This window comes from Phalacrocorax carbo, chromosome 2 (assembly GCF_963921805.1).
Source record: "Phalacrocorax carbo chromosome 2, bPhaCar2.1, whole genome shotgun sequence".
Classification (NCBI taxonomy): Eukaryota; Metazoa; Chordata; class Aves; order Suliformes; family Phalacrocoracidae; genus Phalacrocorax; species Phalacrocorax carbo.
In genome coordinates this window covers 48,131,893-48,154,935 of record NC_087514.1, presented here as the reverse complement: position 1 = coordinate 48,154,935, position 23,043 = coordinate 48,131,893, and the positions used below count along the sequence as shown (strand labels likewise).

The following is a 23,043-nucleotide window of genomic DNA, read 5'->3' as shown; positions in this document are numbered from 1 at the left end:
TGCACATGCAAACTCGAAGAATAAAACTGCATTCATCATACCCATTCTCCCCCTTCAAACTGGAAGCCCTGAAGGTGAAGCAACAGTGAAAAACTGGATTTTGTGTGGGTATAATCTAAGAATATTATCCACCGACTGCTGAACTCCATTAAGAAATGTAGAAATGCCACAGTAAGGCTGGCATCTTCCGAAGAAAATACATCTCCAGCTTTTCAATCCTCTTCTACATCCTGGTCCTCCAGAAGAAACAAATTCTGGCTTTCACAAAACCTCACGATGACTGAAACAAGCAGCCTAGAAACAACTGGCTTCTACAGACAGAAGCCAACCACAAAGTCAGAAGGTGACTGAAGACAGACATCTACAGGTGGTTTGATTTCCAACAGCACAAAAGACATGCAGCTTCCACTGATCTGGAATGGGATTCAGCACTTAAAGAAGTGACGAGGCCATTCCTGTGCAACAGAACCCTGACCCGTCAATGATTATCTGCAGGCTGTACCTGCACTGATGTGGAGAAGAGCTGCATCCTGATAAAACCGGCACAAGATGCTACTTTGTTAACAGAGGTAGCCTTGAACATCCTGAGCATTGGATAACACACATTTCGATTGGACTCTGCTTTTATTTTTCTCCAGTATTGCATCAAGAAGTTCTCCGACAAAGCTCCGCTTGTTAGCTTTGCAGGACAAGGATGCAGAGTCACCATCCGCAGACAGCAGGTGCTCCAGTCATTTCCACATACACTGCACATTCGCAACTTTCCTCCTTTTGGAGGCCAGGCACTGATTCATGGTTGCTTTCTCTTACTGCAAGACAACCTCCTTTGGAAATAGAAAAAGCATTCTCTTTGTACCACCAAGACCATGGCGTCTGTGTTCTTTATAAAATATTGATTTGTCTGCCATCTGTAGTCCCAGAAGTTAAAAGGTATGTCTATACAAGTAGGTAAAAGCAGACCCAAGAGCCTCTGTCTGCGCGCTGAACTGGCCAGACCTCAAGCAGCTCGAAGCCAAAGCCCTTAGTACAGTGCTATAACCTGAGCTTGCCTCCTGGCAGGGTTTAGTGCGGGACTGAACGATTACTCACAGGAGACCTACACCAACAGCTGCCTCACGTCTGGCTATCTCAGGGCATGGGCAAAAGAGCTCAGATCTGTTTACATCTGCTTGCCCGTGCATATGCTTGAAGCGTGGCACATGGGACAAAAAAGCCTTTGCACAAAGTCTACATCATCTCTGTCTCCCCAACAATTATGGGATATTCCTGTCACCAGATCTGACACAAATCCAAAAAAAAAAAAAAAATTACACGCTTCAAAACCCATAAACTTTCTCTACCCACAAAGCTTTTTCAGGTCCCTTCCAATGAAGCAAGACAAGAGGAGTGGGGAGGTTGGGAAGTACAACATGCAGAGAGGGAAATCAGTAAATCATCAATACATACATCCTGTTAAAGCCTGAATCACTGCCAGGAATCTCAAGTAAATTGACAGCCTTAAGAGCAGTGACTGACTGGAGGCCATCTTAGCTGTTTCTAGTGACAGAAGGTATTACCACGAGGAACCCCTTAACATACCAGCTTTGCCTTTCTCACAGGACAGTAAGCATTTGACTGTATGAAAAACAGCCAGCTGCTGTTAAAAAGGCAAAGTAGCTTTTCTTTAACCTGCTCCGGAGTGCCAGCCCTGGGGAAACACTACAAGGGAGGGGAAAAGTACTGCATAATCAAGGGACAAAGTCAAAAACCCCTCGGCTTGAATCATCACTGGATTATGGTTGTTACAGTTAAGTAATAAACCAGTCCTGGTCTTGACCTGCACACCAGGGAGTAACAGAGCGTGATGGCCATGCTCGGTTTTAACTTTTCCAATCAATACAAAACTTTTATAAGAGAACTGTTCTATTATATTGTGTAAGTACGAGGTGCCTTCATAAACTAACGAATTGAAAATCTGGAAATTATTCCCGATTTGTGAATTATCTTCTGCATTCCCTTAGAGACGGGGGAGTTGGACAGTTTTCACAGAGCTACCACGCAAGGCACATTCACACTGTTATAAAGCAGCTGTCTGAGCCTTTATAAAAAATTCCCTGTATTTCCACAGTTCTCTGTGCTGAGACATTACTTTCTAAGACACGTATCTAGGAAAGGTAAAACGCTGCTGTAATAGCTATTCTGTCAGGCTCGTTTCTTATTTCCTGGAGTAAACAAAAAGCTGCAGTCTTGGAAACTGCAGGTGAGCACCCAAGCGAACAGTAATAAAAAGTTAATCTGGAGACTGTAAAGGCTCCTTACGTTACTCCTCTTTTTACAGGTCCGTGGCTTTTTTTAGTGAAGTGTTACATTTGGGATATAGCCCGCTCGGCTATTTAATATCCCTTCTTATTTGGCCTTGGTGCAGCATCACTTCATCACAATACTGGGTCTCCAGTAAGGAAGGCTGCCTTTCTGCGTTTCAATTCGAGGCTGCGAGGACCTGTCTGAGGGGCAGGCAGCTGGCAGCGAGCAGGCTTCACCGAGCACCCCCGGACACACACGGGGGGGGGGGGGGGGGGGGCGGCGGGGTGTTGCCCAGGTATTTTGATGCAAAGCCGCGCACGGACCCCGATGCAAGTCGAAGCCTTGCACCGGCCCCCGGTGACGGCGGATGCCGGTGTAGGGACCGCACGGCGAGCCCTCCGCGGAGCCGCGGGGCTCTCCCTCCGGCCGCGGGAGGAAAGGGGGTGCAGCCGCGGGTCCGACAGCCCAGCCCGCCCCCGGAGCGGCCCCCGCCCGCCGCTCCCCGCCGCCCCACGCACCGCTGTCCAGCCGGGCGATCTGGGGGAGCCGGTAGGTGCTGACGAGCAGGTCCAGGGGTACGGCCACCGCGCTCCACTTCACGTCCTTGAGGCTGCAGCCCAGCGGCGGGCCGGGGTCCATCTTCCCGGCCCGGGGAGGGAGGGAGGGAAGGGAGGGAAGGAGGGGAGGCAGACAGGCAGCAGCGCCGGCGGGGCTGCAGCCGGCGGGGAGGGGGAAGGAGGGAGGGAGGGAGCCCGCCTCGCTCAGCGCCGGCCGCCGCGGGACATGCCGGGCTAGGCAGAAGGGGAGGCCCGCCGGGCTCCTGCGGCTGCTGCTGCTCCGGCTGCTGCTGCTCTTGCTGTTGCCGGTGGTGCCGCCGCCGCTGCTGCTGCTGCTGCTGCTGCTGCTGCTGCTGCTGCTCCCGCCGCCCCCCGGGACCGGCTGGGGCCGCCCGCCGCCGCCGCGCCTGGCCCAGGAAGCGCCATCCCAGCACTGACTAATCAACAGGGTGCGAGCAACGCCTGCGCAGCTGCCGCTCCTCCCCGCGCCGAAAAGGAAAGTGCCGGGCTGCCCGCCCGCCCGCCCGGGAGCGGGAGCGGGAGCGGCAGCGGCCGCGGCCGCCGCGCCGAGCCTGTCCCTCTCACTCCACCCTCCGACCGCTCGCCCGACGTGCAGCCGCCCCGCAGCGCCCCGCCGGCCGGCCCCGCAGGTGCGTGGCTGGCTGGCTGGCTGTCCGGCCGTCCCTCCGTCCGGCCGTCCCGACCGCCAGGGCTGGGAAAGCGCGGGGGGACGCCGGCAGCGCGCCCGGCGAGGCGGGGTGCGGGGTTTAATGGCCGGGGGCTCGGGCGTCCCTTGGAGCCCATGGATTTACATGTGCTGCTGCACAAGGGGACGGAGGTCCGTCCGTCTGTCCGCGCGTTTACATCTGTAGATAAAATGTCGCGCTTCGTTTATCAAAGCGATTTGGAGCAAGCGGGTTGCATGGCGCCTTCTCGCTGTTTAATTTAGCGAAGGAACTTCGCCTGCACGATTCATCCTGCATTAGAAAAAATCCAATTAGGTGGCAACTTTGATTACATCTTTATTATTGTAGTTTCCACCCATGAACCGTGGATGGGTATTTAAAGCGTGAAGAGCGGCGCATAGAAGTTAAAGGAAAATCTTCGTCTTATTTCTGTCGTCGTTACTGCACGTGCACTTATTAACATATACTGTGTATTCGAGGGCCTTCAGACCACAGGAAAATTTAAAATCGACTACTAGTTCTCTTTTTAAAGTGGTTTATGCGATGAAGTCTTCCATGATCGTCATTTTTTATTTAATGTTACTGTTTTTATGCATTTTTATCTCCAGACTGCTAGGCTGCAGAACCTCTGGGAAATTAAACCAGAAAAACTAACTCCTGGGTGGTTGCGTTGTACTGTGCTTAAGTTTATTTTGTTCACTTTTGTGTCAAAACAGTTTACTTTATTGCAGTAAATTTGGCTACGTTTAAGGATGGACTGTTGACTGGAAACATAAAAGTGCCTTCCAGTGATTTGTGAAACGACGGAAAACATCCACAGCTAACATCTCTCTTCAGGCTCCATCTTCCGCGGTATCTACCTTTGAGACGGCTGGGGATGGCAGAGCTCCGGGAAGAGCTGCTGCACGAAGAGCTCTCCTGCCGCTCGCCCTGGCGGAGGGGCCGGCCGCTGCCGCCCGCCTTTGCAGCTGCTGGTGCCAGCAGCACCGCGAGCGCGAGGAGGGCTGAGACAGACACGCTCTTGTTCTGCTCTGCTGCAGAGACTGGGACTTCATCCATGCTCTCCAAGATGAAACAAAGACCGTGGCAGCCAGTCAGCACAGAGGGTTACAGAAAACCCAAGTTATCTTGCTTTAAGTGGTTCTGCGTTGGTCTGAACCTCATCCTCATGTGGGCCCATGCTTTAGCTACACGGTTTGGCACTGGGATTTCCCAGCACTATGGAAAACCTTCACTCTCTACACCCAGCCATGCCACTGTTAGATCCTAACAACCAGAATAGTTAGCTTTAAACACACGAAACCAGATTTTTTTTCAAGGTAGCTTCCCTTTTATGAAGTCCACCAAATGCTTTGAACAACTTCAGTGAATTAAGCTATTGAAGTGCAAAGTAATATAGTAGCTAAGAGCATTATTGCTGAAATACGGAAAACAAAAGCATGGTTTTAACTCGCTCAGGTTTGATGAGGTTATTGGGTGCAGTGTGTAAGGCAAAGCAGATCAGGTCAGACTGGGGTTCACCAGGACTTGAAGCACAAGTCTGTCAAGAACTGCTTTTCACCGCTGTCTTGGGTACCATTAATTCCAGGATAGATACCATCTCACAGCATATGCTTCTCTCAGACAGCATGCACTTCTGCTGTGTGGGAAGAAATGCATTTTTCACGCAGAAATAGTTACTGCTGAGTATTCTTTAAAGATTTTTTCATTCTTCAGATGGTTTTAGATGTCCTACGGCTTTTAAGTCTGTCTTCATATAACCATGTTTGTGTTCTCTCCAACCACTGGAAAGCCAACCTACTCTTACCCATCCTACTGGAACAAGACAGGTTTTTAAAAAGTGTAACTTTTAGATACTATCTAAATTTCATTTAGTTATTTCCAGGCAAAGAGACACCATAATGCTGCAATGTCTCTCTGGAGTTCGTAGAGTGACTTTGTTATGTGTCCTAACTGTACTGTGGCTCAACCTCCTTGAAATATACTCTAATATTACATACACAGTATTCAAATCACCAGCACATACGAGACTCAGACAATTCCTTGTTTTAACCGCACCTTATGTATAGTTAACACTTTAGATACTATCTCTGATGTCTAGCAATGCCTTCGTCCCTTAGTGTGATCTCTTACCACAGTTTCCTGCTGATGCAAAATGCTAACGAAGCCGTCAGACCTCGAGAGGAATCCCTGTGAGCAGACCCACCTCAGGACCAGGGCCCCAGTTACACATCTTAGTTTTTGTGTATGTGCCTTTCAGGTGGCGGTCAGAGGCAGTCTTTATGCATCAATAGCAAATTGTCACCAGAAAACTATAAGCAGTGGCAAGGGGACTCACAATAATGCCCCAAATCATTCCTAAATGCATTTTGAATTGACTGTCTTTCATGTTGACTTCACCACACATTTATGCAGCAGGCTGTAAAATCTCTAGTATATATTTATTCCATTGCCAATAAAATTATTTTTAAAGCATTTCAGACCATCATCAGTTCATACCTATGCTAACATTTGAAACTGAGCTGTTCACAAGCTGACTTTAGGATGAATCTGGTAACACGCTTTTACACTGTAGTATGTGTGCATCAAATAAAACTCTCAGCCTTCTACAGTAAGTTTCATGTGAAGCCATCGTAGTCAGTATTTCTTTAAAAACCCCTGTGACTTTGTAATCCTCCTTCCTACATGTGATTTGTCTTTATACCAAAGGCCTGGTTTTCATAATAAATATTTACAAGTCCATTGGAAAATAACAGGAGACGCAGTGATCATTTCAGAAGCAGATCCTAAACACCTACCTTCCCCTGAGGGAAAGGGGAAAGAGAACAATGCATTTGATAGATCTGATGTCTGTGCATCTCATGTTTTGAAAGAGAACGCTATTCTGTCTTACTGGCAAAATCCAAGCAATCTTTGCTCATGCAAGGTATTCTAAAGAGATCTGAGGGTCTGGTGTTTACCTCGACCTTTTACCTTCTATTTCACTGTAAAAGGTGTCCTCCTTTTGCCCATCAAATCCCTTATTTAACCTTTATTTATTCTAAAAATTCCATCTATGGGAATTTGTGCAACACTATCATCCGGCCAGCTTTGGAGAGAGCTAAATGAAGATCATGTTCTCAACTTACATCGTCTTTTCTAGTTGGGAAAATGCCTCCAAACACACAGTGTTGCAGTTTAGTGGGAGGTTTTTTGGTCCTTTCTAGGGAGGAGTGGTGGGTTTTCCCCAGTGGCACACTCCTGGGAACGTAGTCCACAGCGCGTATGCTTTCAAAAGGCAGGTGTTTTGCTCCAGGAGAGCAAAAGATGCGATGAGGAGAGTGCTCCGGCTACCTGGAGTGTTAGGTGAAGCACGCTGCATCAAGTAGCAGGGGTGAGGCATCCTGCAAACACTGCATGGGAACCTAAATATTTGCATCTCCCTAAGGTGGGCCAGTGACTGATCATACCTAAGCCACAAGAAGTAGAAAACACAGCGAGAAGGAAAAATGTATAGAAGAAATTCCTATATTTGAAATTCTGATTTGTTATACAGAGAAGAAATTAAAATTATGAACCAGTCTGACCCTCCTTTATCTATTTTCACTGTTAGAAAGAGGAGGAGGAACTAAATGGAGACTTAAACTCAGAGAACTAGTAGCTAAACTTTTGTGAGCTCAGGACAGCTTGAAGTTCATCAGAGATCCACTGCTGATGGCAAAACTGCAGAATTTGATCTACACAGAGGAAGGAGAGGAAGTGAAATAAAGACTAACTTGGCTGAATCATAAGATCTTCAACGACCTGAATGAAAGTAGAAAGTAGGTCAAATTACTAAATTATGAATAACTGTATAGACTATGTATGGACAAAACCAGAAAGATAAAGTCCCAAAATGTTAGAAAATTGGATTTAAAAGATAGCAACCATGTTGGAAAGATGCACAGTGAGAAGACCAAGGAAAAAACTGGTCTGTAATTCCATAGAGGGGTAAAATCTATTTAATCATCATCTAAGGATTGGTGATGCTGGGATGCCGGTATCTTTAATGCCTTTTTTAACCTCAGTCTTCAATTTAAGAATACAGATTAAGAACACAGTGACTTCACTACTAGCACCACTGACAAAAGTCTAAGAGCTTAGGCTAGAAAAATTAAGAAATAGACTGGAAAATACTTAGGTAAGTTAAAGATTTTTGGATAGACTGGACCCGATGAATCTCCCATAGGGTTCAAGCAATGTTAGAGTTGCTACTGATTATATCCAAGAATCAACAGAGAATGAGTGAGGTTCCAGAAAACTTAAAAAGGATTGCATCTCTCTCAAAGGGTAAAAGGAAAGAGGTCTACAAGCTGGTTTCTACTGAACTTCTACTACTAAAAAAATAAAATCAACAGGTAATCCAACCATTTGCAAAGAATCTAGAAGATAGGAGAAGTAACAGCATGAGTTTGTCAGTAACAACACCAGATCCACCTAGTCTACTATCAGATGGTAACAGACTGCACGGATAGGGCAGAAAGAGTGAGGATCACAGGGTTTCATATAATGTGCTCTTAACAAAAAAAAAAAACCACCACCAAACCACAAAACCCAAAACAACTGAAAATCCATCAGTCTAGACAAGTATATAAAATGAGTGCAAAATTATTTGGAAATAATTGGTACTCTCCAGCTGAAAAGATACATCGAACGGGATTTCACTGAGATCTGTCTTGGATTCAGAACTATTGAGTACTTTCATCAACATCTTTGATGACTAAACAGAGCACACTTATTCACATTTAGAGACTGTATCTACAGGAAGAGGCTCCAACTACACTGGAGCACAGCATTATGATTCAGAAGGATCCTGGCAGATTGGAGAAACTAAAATGTCACCGAATAAGGAGAAACAGAAGGTTTTACACATACAAAGGAATAATCAACTGCACAAGTACATACCAGGATAAAAAAGCAGACCTTCAGAAAAGAGATTACGGATCACAAGCAGTCCTAGGCTATCTTGCATTGTGCTGATACTGGAATGCATGAATAGGAGTATCAGAAATAATATAATGAAAAAAACACTTTAATCTAGCCAACTATTATTATTTAAACCAGAATAGTCTGCTCAGTTTTCAGGTCTCCACTCCAGCATACTTGAGAACCAACTCACAAATATCAAGAGGAGAGAGACAAAAATGGCAGAAGACTCTGAAAAACCGAACTACAAAGGAAGGTAGAAAGGACAGTAGCTCTCGGCCCTAAAGAGAAGAGAGAGGGCAGGCAGAGGTGTTCACCTACATCAAGAGGAAAGGGAGACCCTGCTTTCCATGGGTACCGGTTAGGTATTAGGAAACTTCCTGCTTGCCAAACCAGTTAGGTAAGGACTGTGCACCACTTAGGGAGACCCTGAAATCTCCATCACTGCTGTTCACTAAACCTGCAGGGACAGCTGATCTGAGGCTGAGATAAGACAAGGACCTACACCGCCTCTCAAAGCCCCTTCCAGCACTATTTTCTTCCTCTGCTACGTTTGTAACTAAGGCAGGGATTATCCTTTGTTCCTTGTTTTCAGATTTTGCTCTGAACGCTATCTTAAGTGACCGGCCACGATGAGTAATCAGGAGCGGCTGTAAATACATAGCCCTTCCCATCCCTTTGCACCCCTTCTGCAAGCACACTAAATGGCCTAGTGGCACAGTAACCTGGCAGTATGCTCAGGCACATTAGGTCTCATGTGCTTCAGAAAGCATTTTCAGTTGAGCTCACTGTCTCAGTACCAAATTTAATAATAATTTGATATTACAACAATCTGCTAACAGCCCTCAAAAAAGAAGCAGACATATTTTAGGAGGGTAGTGACATTCCAGAGCAATAAGCCAGTGGAGTTTGTTACTCTGATGTGCTGGGAGAGCTCATTTTGCACAGTAGTATTATTCATTCACAAATAGTGATAAAAAATTAAATAATCAGCAAGAACCACATCTCCCAAGCAAAAAAAAAAAAGTAATAAAAATACAACATAACTACCACAGTTCTTCAGATTCAGAACTTGTGTTTGCTTTGTGCGTGTCCTGCAGGTTTGATTTGTGTTTTCTTTGCTTTTGATTAAAGAAAAAGAAACTGGCATCCTGATTCTGCCCTCATTTAAAATTAAATAAAATCTGATAACTTCCACTGAAATTGAAGATATTACATACCAGTATAAAACAGATCTAAATAAGCAGAATCAGATACCTGGTGTATTTCTACTTTAAGAAAATAAATATCTCACAACATCAAACAAGCACTGCATACCCTTTTAATACTGTGATCTTCTATGACAAAAGGAACATTTGAAAATGCAGGTATGCTGCTAACACCTGCATGAATTATTTTATAGAACAAGAAAAGTTTATATTAGCAAGATAATTATTACTGGATCCATTCTGTTGTTCTATGTTTTCTGCCTTCTATGGAAGGTTCAGCAATGTTCTGATCATGCGTAGGGCTTATTCTTTTCTCTCAGGCCTCACCTTTGCAGCCTCCCTGTTCAAGGGTATTCAATTAACACACAGGTTTCTGAAACGGATATAAAAGAAACAAAGCCAGAACTTCCCAGAAAATTATCTTAGGGGACTGCAGCTACTTAAAGAGATGTTATCAGGTGGATAGCATAAGTGATTTCATATATCAGAATGTTGCCTGTGTGATGATGTCAATGTTCATTACATTAAAATCTGGTATAAATAACACAGGGAAAAAAAGTCAAGGTAATTTTTTTTTTTATTAAAAGTAGTACACTTAGATTTCATTCCTGCAAACATTTGTATGCAAATGCAGTCATCCTGTGAAGCATCTAATAATTCCAGAGTCAGATAATTGTATTAACTTCACATTAGAAATATGAAAATATAATATAAACATATCAAAACATTTGGCAACAAAGTTTGTGTAATACAAAGGATGCCTAAATACCGTGTTTGGGGATTACAGGCTCACTTTTAAAATCTTGTATGTTCCTTTGCAATAGTTAATACTTTCTGAAGAGAAAATGGAATAAGAAACAATATTTCAGAACGCACAGCAGGTTCTTTTCTTACTTTCATTTAGAGCCACAACATCTAAGTCATATAATACACAGGATTTCTGTAAAACAAACAAATGCAAACAATTAAGATAACTAGAATGCAACAGTTGAAAAGCTTGAATTTTCACATATTTTAATACGTAAAAGATTTGGTGGGGTCACTGGATATATCTTGCCTTTGAATATTTAATTAAAAGCTTGCAGTTTTCTAATAAATTAGATGGAGACTGATGCCCATGCAAGTCCCAGCTTGGTATATTTACATTCTCTAGCTGCCTCACACATCTCCCCTAACTCTGAAGGTGACTGGAGATAGAAAGTCTTTTGAGGAGACCCTACAAACCATATGAACTCATCCTGTAAATCTTTACCCACATGAATTGTTCTAGATGTACAGGTTCTTCTGTTGACTACACCAGTTTTCATTAATTTGCAGTTACGTACCCTTACCTTTGAAATAGTGAGCATGGGGTGCAAAAATCCAGTTGAAAGGAATAGGGAAATATAGAACATCATAGAATCATAGAATAATTTAGGTTGGAAAAGGCCTTTAAGATCACCAAGTCCAACTGTTAACCTGCCAAGTCCACCACTACACCATGTCCCTAAGCTCCACATCTACGCGTCTTTTAAATACCTCCAGGGATAGTGACTCAAAACACTTCCCCGGGCAGGCTGTTCCAGTGCTTGACAACACTTTTGGTGAAGACATTTTGCCTGATATCCAGTCTAAACCTCCCTGGTGTAGTACCCATTAAAAAAAACCACACAGGCTATTAATTGTTATAAAGGATGTTAACTTGTTTTGTGAAATTCACTAAAATTCTCTATTTTCTTGCCTCTGTTTAACAACCAGGAATACCCCCAAATGGAAACAACTCAGTCTTTATCAAGATAAACTATCAAAAAAGCACTCCACCCTTGTAAAACATTTATGTACTGATTGCAAAAGCAGATTAAAAAAAAAAATAATCAGCAAAACGAGGACTCTTCCTTTCAGCAATAAACGCAAGTAGATAATTAGTGCTGACCAGAGAAACAATCAAACTCAGTTGTGCAATACAGTAAGGGTACATGTTGTAATCTTGTACTCTAGAACTATGAAAACTGAACCCTGAACTCAGGCACAAAGACACAGAGAATATTGTCAGATGCCTAGGAAAGAGAAATGTACTGACTTCTCTACTTGCCATTCTCCTGCCTGCTTCTTGGCAGGTTTACCAAGTATGTAATGGTAATTCACAGAGAAGTTAAGTGCACCACTGGATTCACCACATTCCTCTCTCAACCCAAACCCAACAGCCATAAACAACCATTTCTGACAATAAAGAGAAGCTTCCAGAAAGGACAGCTATCTAAGCTGCAATTCATGAAATTCAAAGCACAGGAAAAAAAAGGAGGGAGGGAAAAAAGGCATCATGTAGTACAATGCTGATCACGGTTAAGAATTGATAACTTACACATACAATGTCACAGAGTAGTTGAACATCAACTACATCCAGGAAGTTCACCTCAAATTACTCAGGTGAATCATAAAGAGGGGAAATAAAAGGTTCCCCCATGTTACAATAAGCCTTATGCCTCTTTGACTGAGAATACGCTACTCTACCTAAAATTCTGGAGAAGACGCATGAAATTTGTTTCCTTTTTCCTTCTGTAGCCATAGTTTTAGCTCCTCTAGTGTGCTCTCTGCCCCGTGCCAGGGCCGTCACCACGAAGAGAGTGGCTGAGCCAATTCCTCCCTGGGGCTGAAGGGACCCAGGGAGCCTTCCACAGTGCACACTGCTGGGGGAGAAGATGAAACACCTGTGAAGGGATCAGAAGTGATGGACAGAGGCAGGAGCAGAGGGCAGGAAAGGTATCGTAGCATCTAAACCTCAGGGTGGATGCTGAAGCTGCCATCAATAAAATTATTAACACTTACTGTTCTGACTCTAGGGTACTGGAAGACTGTGACTTACTGATTTTAGGAGTTACTTGTCACATAAATCATGTATGAAGAAATACAGCGTGTGTAATTTTATTTGGGGTTTTTTTTTGTTGGAGTGCCAAGTACTAACAGACATGACATTTTTATTACCCTTAAGAGTTCGCACAAATTCCAACATGCAGCTTCATAACTTGTGATTTGTTTTAATTTTTTATGCAGTTGTGTAGGGTGCTTGAGTACAGACATTAGCCATTACTATTGGTGCTAGGTGGAGACAGTATTTAATAGTCTTCAAGCGTAGACAGTAAATGTAAAGTATGAAGACCTTTTTGAAAGAGGGAGCAAGGCTGAATCAAAAGTACACAATCATAACCTCGTCATCTCACATCTCAAGTAACAAAGACACCACTCTGGTTTAGAGATAAGATTTGGGGGCGGGGGGAAGCTTTGGAAGTTAATGGTACAATAAGAAGTTTAAATTCACTCTATTGAGACCAAGAAATAACACTGAGCATTGATTATTGTGGACACAAAATAAGTTGGTTTTGTTTCACTCCTGCTTCTTCTTCAGAAGAAAAGAATTCAGTTTAAGTATTAAAAGAGTTCTAGAAAAATCCCTGCTTGAACAATTTCAGAAGTCAGGTTTCGCTTACTTAACTTTAGAGGAAACAGAAAGTGTTGCAGGTTATATCTAACTTCATGCTTTGAGTTAAAGGGGAGAAACATGCATGTTCCTTAAATACTGATGATGCTTATTTGCAAATATTTTACTACTAAATAGTATTTTGGGTGGCGAGTAAGCTGCCCATGTATCCTTAGCAAGGGTCCTCAGTACTATAAGTGATTAAAAATGGTGAAGCATATTTGACAATGAAATGGTTCATATAATCTGTGAATTCATCATCTGATAGTAGCTCATCTAACACAAATTAGCCAGGACAGAAAGACAAGAACCACCTCTCTGCAAATAAAGAAGAGATAACAGTTTGTTTTAAAAGCCATTTAAAAGTTGAGGACTTTAAGAATCACTTCAGTTTGATAAGACTATTCCAAACAGGATCTTCATCAAGCAAATAAGGGCCTGGGATTCATTTAAGCAAATGTGCTGTACCACATTTAAAAAGTACACATTCATAACCTGAGGAGATGGAGACACTACAAGCCCTGCATAAAGATCAAGCGAGCCCAAGTAGTGCTCAACTTCAGCAGAGCCTTGGACGAGGTGGGGCACCCTCCTCTCCTGAAATTACAGCAGGGAGGTATGCAAATCTCTCCCACTTACGAGAACAAGGCCGGCAGCATTCCTTTTTCAGGGCTCCCTGAACACTAACAATTCCAGCTCACATTTCAGCTCAGCCTGTTGGAACTCACACCCCCACAAGCCAGCCAACAGCAGAAAACTGGGAAAAGGGGAGAAGAACCAAAACGGTACTGAGAATCTCAGATTTCCACTTCAGCATCTTGGGCAAAGTGGGGTTTTGAAAATACTGCCACAGGCACAGATGCCGCTGTACCTGGCAGTGATTTTAGTAAGATGTTGAAACCTCCTGCTATCAAATACTAGGTTTTCCTGTTAAACAGTGCAGCAGACACGTCTCACCTAACAGGCAGGCATCTATTTAAGCTGGTTTTAAGCTCTCTAATGAATCAGTGCAGAAAATCAGACAAGATGAACTGCTCCCCACAGCCGGCTGTCTCTCTGCCCCTGCTCTAAGCAGAATTTGTATCACTGGTGTGCAACAGATCCCTAACTTCTAGACACAGGAATTGTGATGAGATGGCTGAGATGCCAAATGTTTTTACAGTTTTTGCCCTTTTTTTTTTTCAGTCAGGGAAAGAAAGCTAAGCTGGTATACAAAGGCAAATACAATAATAAGGGAAGCTCCTGGAATGGCTTCTAATGGAGTAAATTTATGAATCTTACTTAAGATCAGCTGCCTGTTTCTTGCTGTAAAACTGCTCAGATTAGCAGTGTCAGATCAAGTTGGATTGACCTACTCCGGCACCATTTCTTGGTATTTAGATACTGGTTATTTTGGAGGTGGGGTTGACTATGGGTTTGGAAGAATTTCAGGCTATACATTTCAGTACCCTCAAGAAAGGCAGACCTGGAGTGCCTGTGGGAAAATTGTGGGCTTTGGAGAAACAAGCAGAAGGGACTGTAACTGCAGTTACTATTATTTATGACTTCTTGAAATTCCAGAGGTTTTTGTTCCCTCTAATGACAAAATTATTATACTTAACAACCACAACCATTTTGTTTGTATTTAAATGATAGTTTGACAAAGATTGGCAAAACATGGCAGAGAACTTTGTGCAACCAAGTTCATGTGACTTCTGTGCCTGAACTACTGGTAGAGAGGGTTCAGTTATCAAGATCAGTCCTGCCATTTTCTTGGCGTGTATCTTCCCTGTATTCTGTAATTCAAATTACTTGTTCAAAACACAGGACAGTCCTCTCACAGCAGGAATGGGCAGGACAGGGCACAAGCAGTATTAAGCAAAAGCTAGGGATGTATTAGCAGGGCAAGTGATCACTGGGGGGACAGGGACAGGAGCAGGAGAAAATGTGGGGTCAGGCACAGCAAGGTCTTAGTGCTGCAGAACACCTTCCTCAGGAAATAGCAAGTAAGTCCTTGCTTCCAGAGCCTGCTAGTCCACAATGTCTAAACCTCCTAACCCACTGGCAAAGTGTGGGTCTCTATCTCCCTCTTCTGTCAATACCACGTAGACTATAACAATATGGTACTGCAATTAGTTACTCCACAAACTTGAGAAGACAGCTGTGCTTACTCTGTGTTACTCTAAGGTTCCTCAGCCCTACAGTTCATCTATGTATGGATTAATATAGATGCACCTCAAAAACCCTATTTAAGAGAGCAATCTGGCTTCAAAGTCAAGATCTTGCAGAAGCAGCGAATGCCAGAAGTATGTAACATTCCTTTGGTCTCCAGGGGTTTAATTTATTTCTCTTCAATCATATGAAACCATCTAGGCTGAGACATGGAGTCCTCTATAACCAATGGAGAGAGAAAGGCACCTCCAGAACACAATTCTCTACTAAAAAGATCTGTCTCTCTTCATTGAACAGAGATGATTCCAGACAACCACACCAGACAAGTCATGTAAATTTTAGCTAAGGTTGCACGCCAAGATGAATCTCATCCCCTATACTCAAACACTATGATTAAGTTTTGATTTACATGACCTAATTATATGCTACTGTATCCAGAAGAATATCTGGCTTATTCAATGTCCAGAACATATTTTTTTTTTAATTAAACAAGATAGTGTAGTAAAATTATGCCCTACATTGCACCAGCACTGAGTTGGTACTATTTATCCTCCTTGCTTTAATCTCTGTACCTTGTTTCCCATGTGTGCCATGCTGAATATACTACCTAATATTACTGAGAAGGTTATGAAGATAAAAATCTAAAATAGATCTAAAATACAGCATTACAAGCATTATGAAAAACCTCATGAAGAAATTAATATTCTGTGGTCAGTACAAGATAAACAAAGGGCAAATAAAGCCCGGGGCTCCATGCGTGCCTAAGGATAACAAACACTAGAAGTTCACTGCTGGAGACACAGCGATCTTTTGGACAAACAATTCCATGAACCTTGGCAATAATTAAATCCAATTCCCTACAGATTTCAGTCTTGCAGTGAATTAAATTGGATATCTGCGATGCAAACTCCAGCTGGAGTGGCTGGTTGAATAATTTTTCAGTCTCTCTGTGTAGTCATCTCTGTCTAACACTATGTGAACTAATGCTGAAGACCTTCCTCCTGCAGAGTACTCTGCTGCTCCTCCTCCACCCAGCACCTTATTTTCAAGGAACTCCTCGGTAGCTTAATTCTCTTTTAGTTTGACCTGTTAAATTGTTTAAAATCAGCTAGCAAGTTCCCAAGGTACTTCAGAAGCAAAGGAATTGGGCACACAGCACACAGTGTAACCTCAAAAATCTTGTTGCCATAGGAGAGGAAGGTAAAGAGATCAAGGAGGGACAGAATTGACACCTGCTACCCCTGGAATGTTAATCTCAAGTTACATCCAGCTGTTAAACATTAAATGTTTCTCTAAACAGCACAAGGAAGATTCTTAAATGGATTTTGACTGTTCTCTGCTCAGCAGATATATGTTTATTTAATATTATATGAAAACAATCTGAGTAGTCAATCACTCTTGGGAGGCAGGCAGAAAATAAGTTTTGGTTAGTTTTATAGTGGTCTTCAGAAAAGGGCAAAACCTTTTATTTTTTTCTTTTTGTTGAATAGAGTTTCCCTCCTTCTACTCCTAGTTTAGAAAAACACCAACCACCACACCCACGAAGACAGAAACACAAAGGCTTGTAATATTTTTTCAAAAAGCTAGTTGAGAAGAGTACTGTTCGTCAGCCATGAAAGCAAACAACACAGAAGTGTAAATACTAACTGCATTCTGGGTGGTATTGTTTTGGTTTTGGTTGTTTTTTTTGAGGACTGACTCACCAGTACAAATTCCAGTTCACTGGCAACCCAAAGCATTAAGGAACAGCTGCCATCTATTAAGGAACAGGTTTAGGCATATCTGAGACTCCTAAGAATTGTGAATAAATAAAACACTTGTTATTTGTCAACATGTCTAAGCAAACTGCTGGAATAAGCTGCGTCATTAACATTCATTCCCACTGCAGCCTTTCGAATACAATCAAATCAGTTATTATAACTGATTAGTTTGAAAATCATGTGTTCTCAAAAATATGGAATGACTTCTTAGCTCTTAACAGTGTAAGCTGTCAAATAACATCTGATTGTTTTAATGAGACTACTGCCCATGTAAATTAGAACTGTAGGATTGAGATCCAGCACAGAATGGCTGAGACGATAAATATCATAAAGGTCAAGCAGCGCTTTAGTTATCTGAATCGCTGGGATACAGAAGCCTTCTCTCTCCCTTAAGCCCACTACAAGTAAAACCACAAGAGAAGAGATAGGCAAATACAGCACAAAATAATGACAATACAAACATGCTTGCTTTTTTTTTTTTTTTTCTCTAACACATTTTAATGTGTTTTTTTCCCAGTCCTCCACTGAACCACAACTTGCTCTAAATTTCAAGAGAATCAAGAAACTCACTACTTCTCTATGAGCCCTGTAACTCTGGACATTGATTTTCCCCATCCACAGGAGTGTTTTCTGATTTAGTGAATAAAGAACTGCCTGTAGTACCTAGTGAACAGGAGCGTCCCTAAAAAAATCCTAAATTTCCTCAGATGAATACAACATACTGCAATACATCTGAAAATGGCCTACTCCCCACCAGCCTGCCCTGCCTATCTCTCTTACTTCTGAATGACCTCCACATACTTCCCAAAAGCATGGCCATAATAGACTTTTTTAGGAAGTTCCTTAAAACAAGTTTCCTCCGTGGGACTGGTAAAGCAATGACATGCTTCCACGGAAGCATCTCATCCGTCTGGGACAGGTGGTCCTATTGCAGAAGTAAGGGAGGCTCAATATCCTGCTACCTCAGACACAGGTGTCTTGGGCCAAAACACTGTGCAAAGCTGTATCTCCTTTTTATAATCAGCAAGTACCTATCTTACCACTACAGAATGGATGTATGACCGAAGTGATCTCAAATTGGCATCTATCATGTTATTTTTCACAGCTACTAGTCACACTTCCTACTGCATTCTCCCTTCTCCAAAATTTCATCAGTTAGAGGAAGTTAAAATTCAAGTACTACATTCAGATTTCACAGTTTTGTGAACAAGCAAATTATTTTGTCGAACCTGAAAATCATGATGAAACTGTATGGTAGACTTTTTTTTTTTATGGTGAGCTCTTTCTTATCAGGCCAGTGGCAAAACCCATGGGGCTAAAGGAGTCCTTGTTGAAATCAACAAATGCATTTCACTAACAATGGCAAATTATACACCAAAGTAATGGTATGTGATGCCCCATCAGGGATTGCAAACATTTCTAGATAAGGTGAAACTAGAAACAGACAAACTTGACAAATTCTCATGGACACATTTTCCAAACACACATACACGCACGCAGAGTGTACAACTGTATTCCCGAGCACCTCTAATGAAAGCCATGCAGCGGTATAACATTTTCAACACGGTCTGAATTTGTTTTTATGTTAACACTACAAAAGCCATGAGTTTTCATGAAGATGAGTAGGAATACTCAAGTTCCACTTAAAGTAAAATAAGTGCAGGTAATCTTAATGTGAGAAATATCCAAATATAATTTCTGCCCACTGCAGAGAATTCTCTCAGATCTTACCCAAACGCACTGCACAGAAATGCTCGCTTCACATATATTTGCCTTTGCAGTGGTTATGATCATAGCTATTGTTTTGTAGTTTTCATGCTTCACGCTAACAAATATATTCTCTATTTAGAGTAGACAATGTCTTTTCATTCACAAGAAAATCAGAGTTATCTTATTTGAGGCCGATTGCCAACTATTCAAGGACCTGCCGTGATCCTCCTGTTCCAGATGATATTTGACTGTTGAGTGGCTGAGCTTCATTTTCATGCTAAAGGAATCAAAAGTTTTGGTTTTTTTTCCTTTTTTTCTCCCCCAAAATAGCCAACTACAGCTTGTGTTGTTGTATAAAACGACAGGACCTTGATTTAGAAACATTCCAGCCCTGAGCTATTATTCTGACCATCCCCTATGGCTACTTAATCAAAACACTGCAACTTGTGACTTGGTCAGTAATTTTGCTCATTTATCTTTATTATGACTCCAAAAGTATTCAGAATGGAAGGTTAGTTTTATATAACTAATATTGGTGATGAATGGCAATGATAATGCATTCCATGAAGAACATCCATTAATGTCTAAAACAATATTCCACTGTCTAAAAATAAATTGCAATGCAAAACATTTTCAGAGCTAATTAACAGTAATTCAGTCCTGCAAAAGTATAGGAACTCTGACGAATAAGGACCTTTAAGCCAACACACTCGAGGTGGCTTAGAGATGCTGACTCTGACAGCTACAGTATTGATTCTACCACTAATTAACTCAAATCTTTAGGTCCTAATAACTTCAAAAGCACTAGCGTAAATCATGGAAACAAACAGCTGTGAACTTTGGATAAAACATTTGCTTGCTGAACATAAAAAGGTCTGCTCATTCCATCAGCACGCACCATCTTCACCGTGTGCATATTCTGTAGAAACCTACAGGAAAAGGAATCTTCCTGTCACCGAAGTGGAACTACTCTAGAGCTGTTAACCTCTCCCTTGAAGAAAAGCATGGGAAGGAAATCCACAATTGCAGTTTTCCTGAACGTTCACCTTCTCTCTGAACTGTATTTTACTTGCTCCGCTCTTCTGTTGTTCTCTTCTCCCCCAATTCTTCTCCCCATGTTCCTCCTCTGTCTACAGCTACATGATCCCCCCAAAATATTAACTCCATAATGCAAAAACAGCACTGGCTGTGCTTTGCTAAAGCTCATCTGTATTTACAATCTTGTTTACTCAATCTGTCAAGAAAAATCTCTCATTTTCTTTCTACTCAGAAAAGGAGCCTACCTTTTCCAGTATTTCCTTAGTCAAGACTGAGAACGCATCCTCAATGTTCACATTATCTTTAGCGCTGGTTTCAAAAAAGGGTATTCCATGTTCCCAAGCAAGCTGAAAAACAAATGGAGGCAATGGGATGAACAGTCTTGAGGAAAAAAACACCTGTTAAATCTAATAGCAAGAGACATGAAGGTGTTCTGACAGCTTCTAACATGCTATATATACACCAGTTAAGTAAATGTCAGCTCAGTAAAGTACTCTATATTCATCCTCAGTTTATAATTTTCAAGTAACTCTTAAAACATTATTCTTAAATTTGTTGCATTTTCAAAACATCTTTTTTAACCTATCTTTACTTGTAAATAAGAAGAATAAACTCTAGTGGGTCTGTTCTCAATGTTTTGATTTATTCGGAAAATGAACTGTCTCCTAGGCAATTATTTAGAGGAAACTAACAGAGTGCCTGCAGAGGAGTATAGATAAAAATGTGACAAAAACTGTAGAAAAAGAGGCGTGATGAAATATAGAAAAAGAGATGCTCCTTTCTACCAGAGAGAGAGAAGCACAGAGATAATAGGCAAGCAAAGAACAGATATGTATGCAAAAATATATTACGGTAATAGAAGAGAGAAGATACTTAGAAAAAAGGGGCAGCATAGACTTTACATTGGTTGATTTTATTTATTTTTCTCACGTTCCCTCATTTCCAGTGTATTTCCCTTAGATATAGCTTAGAGATATGTTGGCATAAGGAAAAAAATAAACCCAATAAAATTCATAGCTTTTTAAGGTCCTAAACTTTTTCTGATTTATACAGTTAAATACAGAGAAACAGTTGCATCGCTGCCTCCCAAGGGAGGGGGACAAGATGAAATAGTATCTGCCAGAAAAACATAGTGGGAAAGCCTATTTATTCCCTTTGCAATGGATCCCTTCTCAGTACACATCTGGAGAAGACAATCCCTGGCAAAGAAAATACCATACTGCTTATAATCTATATAACTACTGACCACTTAATGACTTATTTGGAAGGCTCTCCATTAGGATAAAAATTCTAATGTTGGAAGTTATGTTTGCTTTCCATGAACTCCAGAAGTAAAAAATCAATGCTTTCCAAAAATTCCAAAATCAGGCATGAAGGTACAAGAACTGGACTTCAAAGTGCTAGACAAAATATAATAAAGATTATATTGAAGCTAGAAAAAAAAGGAAAATGGTTTCTCTTCCAAAATGCTATAAGAAAATATAATTTTGCAAATAAAGATGAGATCTGGACTGTTTCTTAAAGACAGATTGCTTCATAAGGGAATCTAAAAATCCAGCTGACTGCTATGACCTGTTTTCCATACTGCAGCAACTTGTTATGGGAAGTTAAGATCATCTGACTATTAGCAAGTGTCAGTGCAAAACAATGATGCATAATGGTTCATAAAGAAAAATACAGGCAATAAAAAATACTGGACTAATAAAGTGGAGAAGACTGGTTTGCAGCTTATAAAGTACACAGAATCTACTCTTAAATATTCCTTTTTTCTTTCTTGTGTCATGTAACAGATTCCCAGAGGCTACTTACGTACAAACTCTGATGAACACAAACCATTTTAATCATGGAATCAAAGAAATCATTTGGAAAGATAACCCCACTCGAAATGTGACTACTGCCCATACAATATGGGTCAGTCATGGTTTTGCCTACCTGAGTCTTGAAATCTGCCAAAGAAAGAGATTCTATAACCTTTATAGCCACATCACCCTCCTAGGGCAATTGGTTCTCCTTACCTCCAACCTGAACCTCCCAAGCCAGGATTTGTGCCTGCTACCCCATGCTTTATTGCCTGCCTCTGCTGAGAAGAGTCTATTTCTGTCATGCTTCTAACTACACTTCCATTGCTGTAGACCAGTAACGGCTCCTTAGCCTCCTCTTCACCCAGCTCCCTCAGTTCTCCTCATGGATTGCTGGTACTAGACCCCAATCATCTTTGTAGCCGTCTGCTGACCCCTCTGCAGTTTCTTCCCACCCTTCTTGAAATGGGAGAGCCAAAGCTGGACACATTATTCCATGTGGCCTTGCCAGCACTAAGTAGGGGGGGTTATAATTTCCCTAGATCTACCATTCATCATCCTTCTAATGTAGCCCAGTATTAAAAGCAGTAAGAGAACATTGTTGACACATTCAAGCTGGTGTTCATTGTAACCTGCTGGTCTTGTTGCAGTGAGTCATGCCTGGGATTATTCCATCCCAGGTGTGAATCTTTGCACTTCTTACTGAATCTCATGATGTTTCTGTTGACCCAGTTCTCAAGTTTACCAAGGTCCTACAGAACTGGTGTTCTCCCATTTGGTGTGGCAGTCACACCCCTTAACTTTATGTCACAGGCAAATCTCCTTATATCATCAGCCAGATCACTGACGAAGACGTTGAACAATGTGAGCCCCACTACACATTCCTGAGGTACTCTGCTCATCACCAGCTAACAACCAGACACACAGCCTTTGATCGCTACCCTTTGCCTCTGGTAGTCCAGCCAATTTTCAGGCCACCTAATGGTCCACTTGTCCAGCCCACAATTCCTAGCTTGCCAGTGAGGATGCCATGGGAGGGGGTGGCAATAATCTTATTAAATTCAAGATATATCACAACTACCGCTAGTCCCTTGTCCACACAGTCATTTCTTAGTGTCATGAAAGGCAACCAGGGTGGTGAAGCACAATTTGCCCTCTGTTGACTATTTCAGATTGCCTTTGAGTCCTTTATGTCCTTGGAAAAGCATCTGATGACAACATACTCCATGATCCTTCCACTGGCTGAAGCAAGGCTGACTGATTATGGTTCCCTGAACCCTCTTCCTTGCCTTTTTTCAAGACAGGTGTCATGCTGGCATCTTTCTAGTTGATGGGTATCTCTCCCAGCCACCATGATTTTTCAGGGTTGGCTAACAGTGGCCCCACTTACATTGACCAGCTCTTTCAGCACAATTGGGTGAACTTCATCATGCCTATGGATGCATCCAACTTT

General features: G+C 42.0%; 2 protein-coding genes across 5 annotated transcripts in view; both read right to left on the bottom strand.

Moving 5' to 3' along the window:
- GAREM1 (GRB2 associated regulator of MAPK1 subtype 1) overlaps positions 1-3,322 on the bottom strand; it is a 105,130-nt gene extending 101,808 nt beyond the window's left edge. For both annotated transcript variants that reach the window (XM_064442789.1, XM_064442790.1), the window contains exon 1: positions 2,802-3,322. In XM_064442789.1, coding sequence (XP_064298859.1) covers positions 2,802-2,922 — 121 coding nt within the window. In that variant the 5' untranslated portion in view covers positions 2,923-3,322. The remainder of the gene's footprint in view (positions 1-2,801) is intronic.
- Positions 3,323-3,849: 527 nt separating this feature from the next.
- The window catches only part of LOC104050229 (ras-related protein Rab-10), a 38,314-nt gene continuing 19,120 nt past the window's right edge, over positions 3,850-23,043 (bottom strand). For 2 of the 3 annotated variants that reach the window (XM_064442788.1, XM_064442786.1), the window contains 2 exons: positions 20,037-20,138; positions 3,850-10,618 (listed from right to left, as the gene is read on the bottom strand). In XM_064442788.1, the coding sequence (XP_064298858.1) occupies positions 10,544-10,618; positions 20,037-20,138 (177 nt within the window). In that variant the 3' untranslated portion in view covers positions 3,850-10,543. Of the gene's footprint in view, positions 10,619-16,986; positions 17,075-20,036; positions 20,139-23,043 lie in introns of all 3 variants that reach the window. The other variant, XM_064442787.1, reaches the window with a different exon arrangement.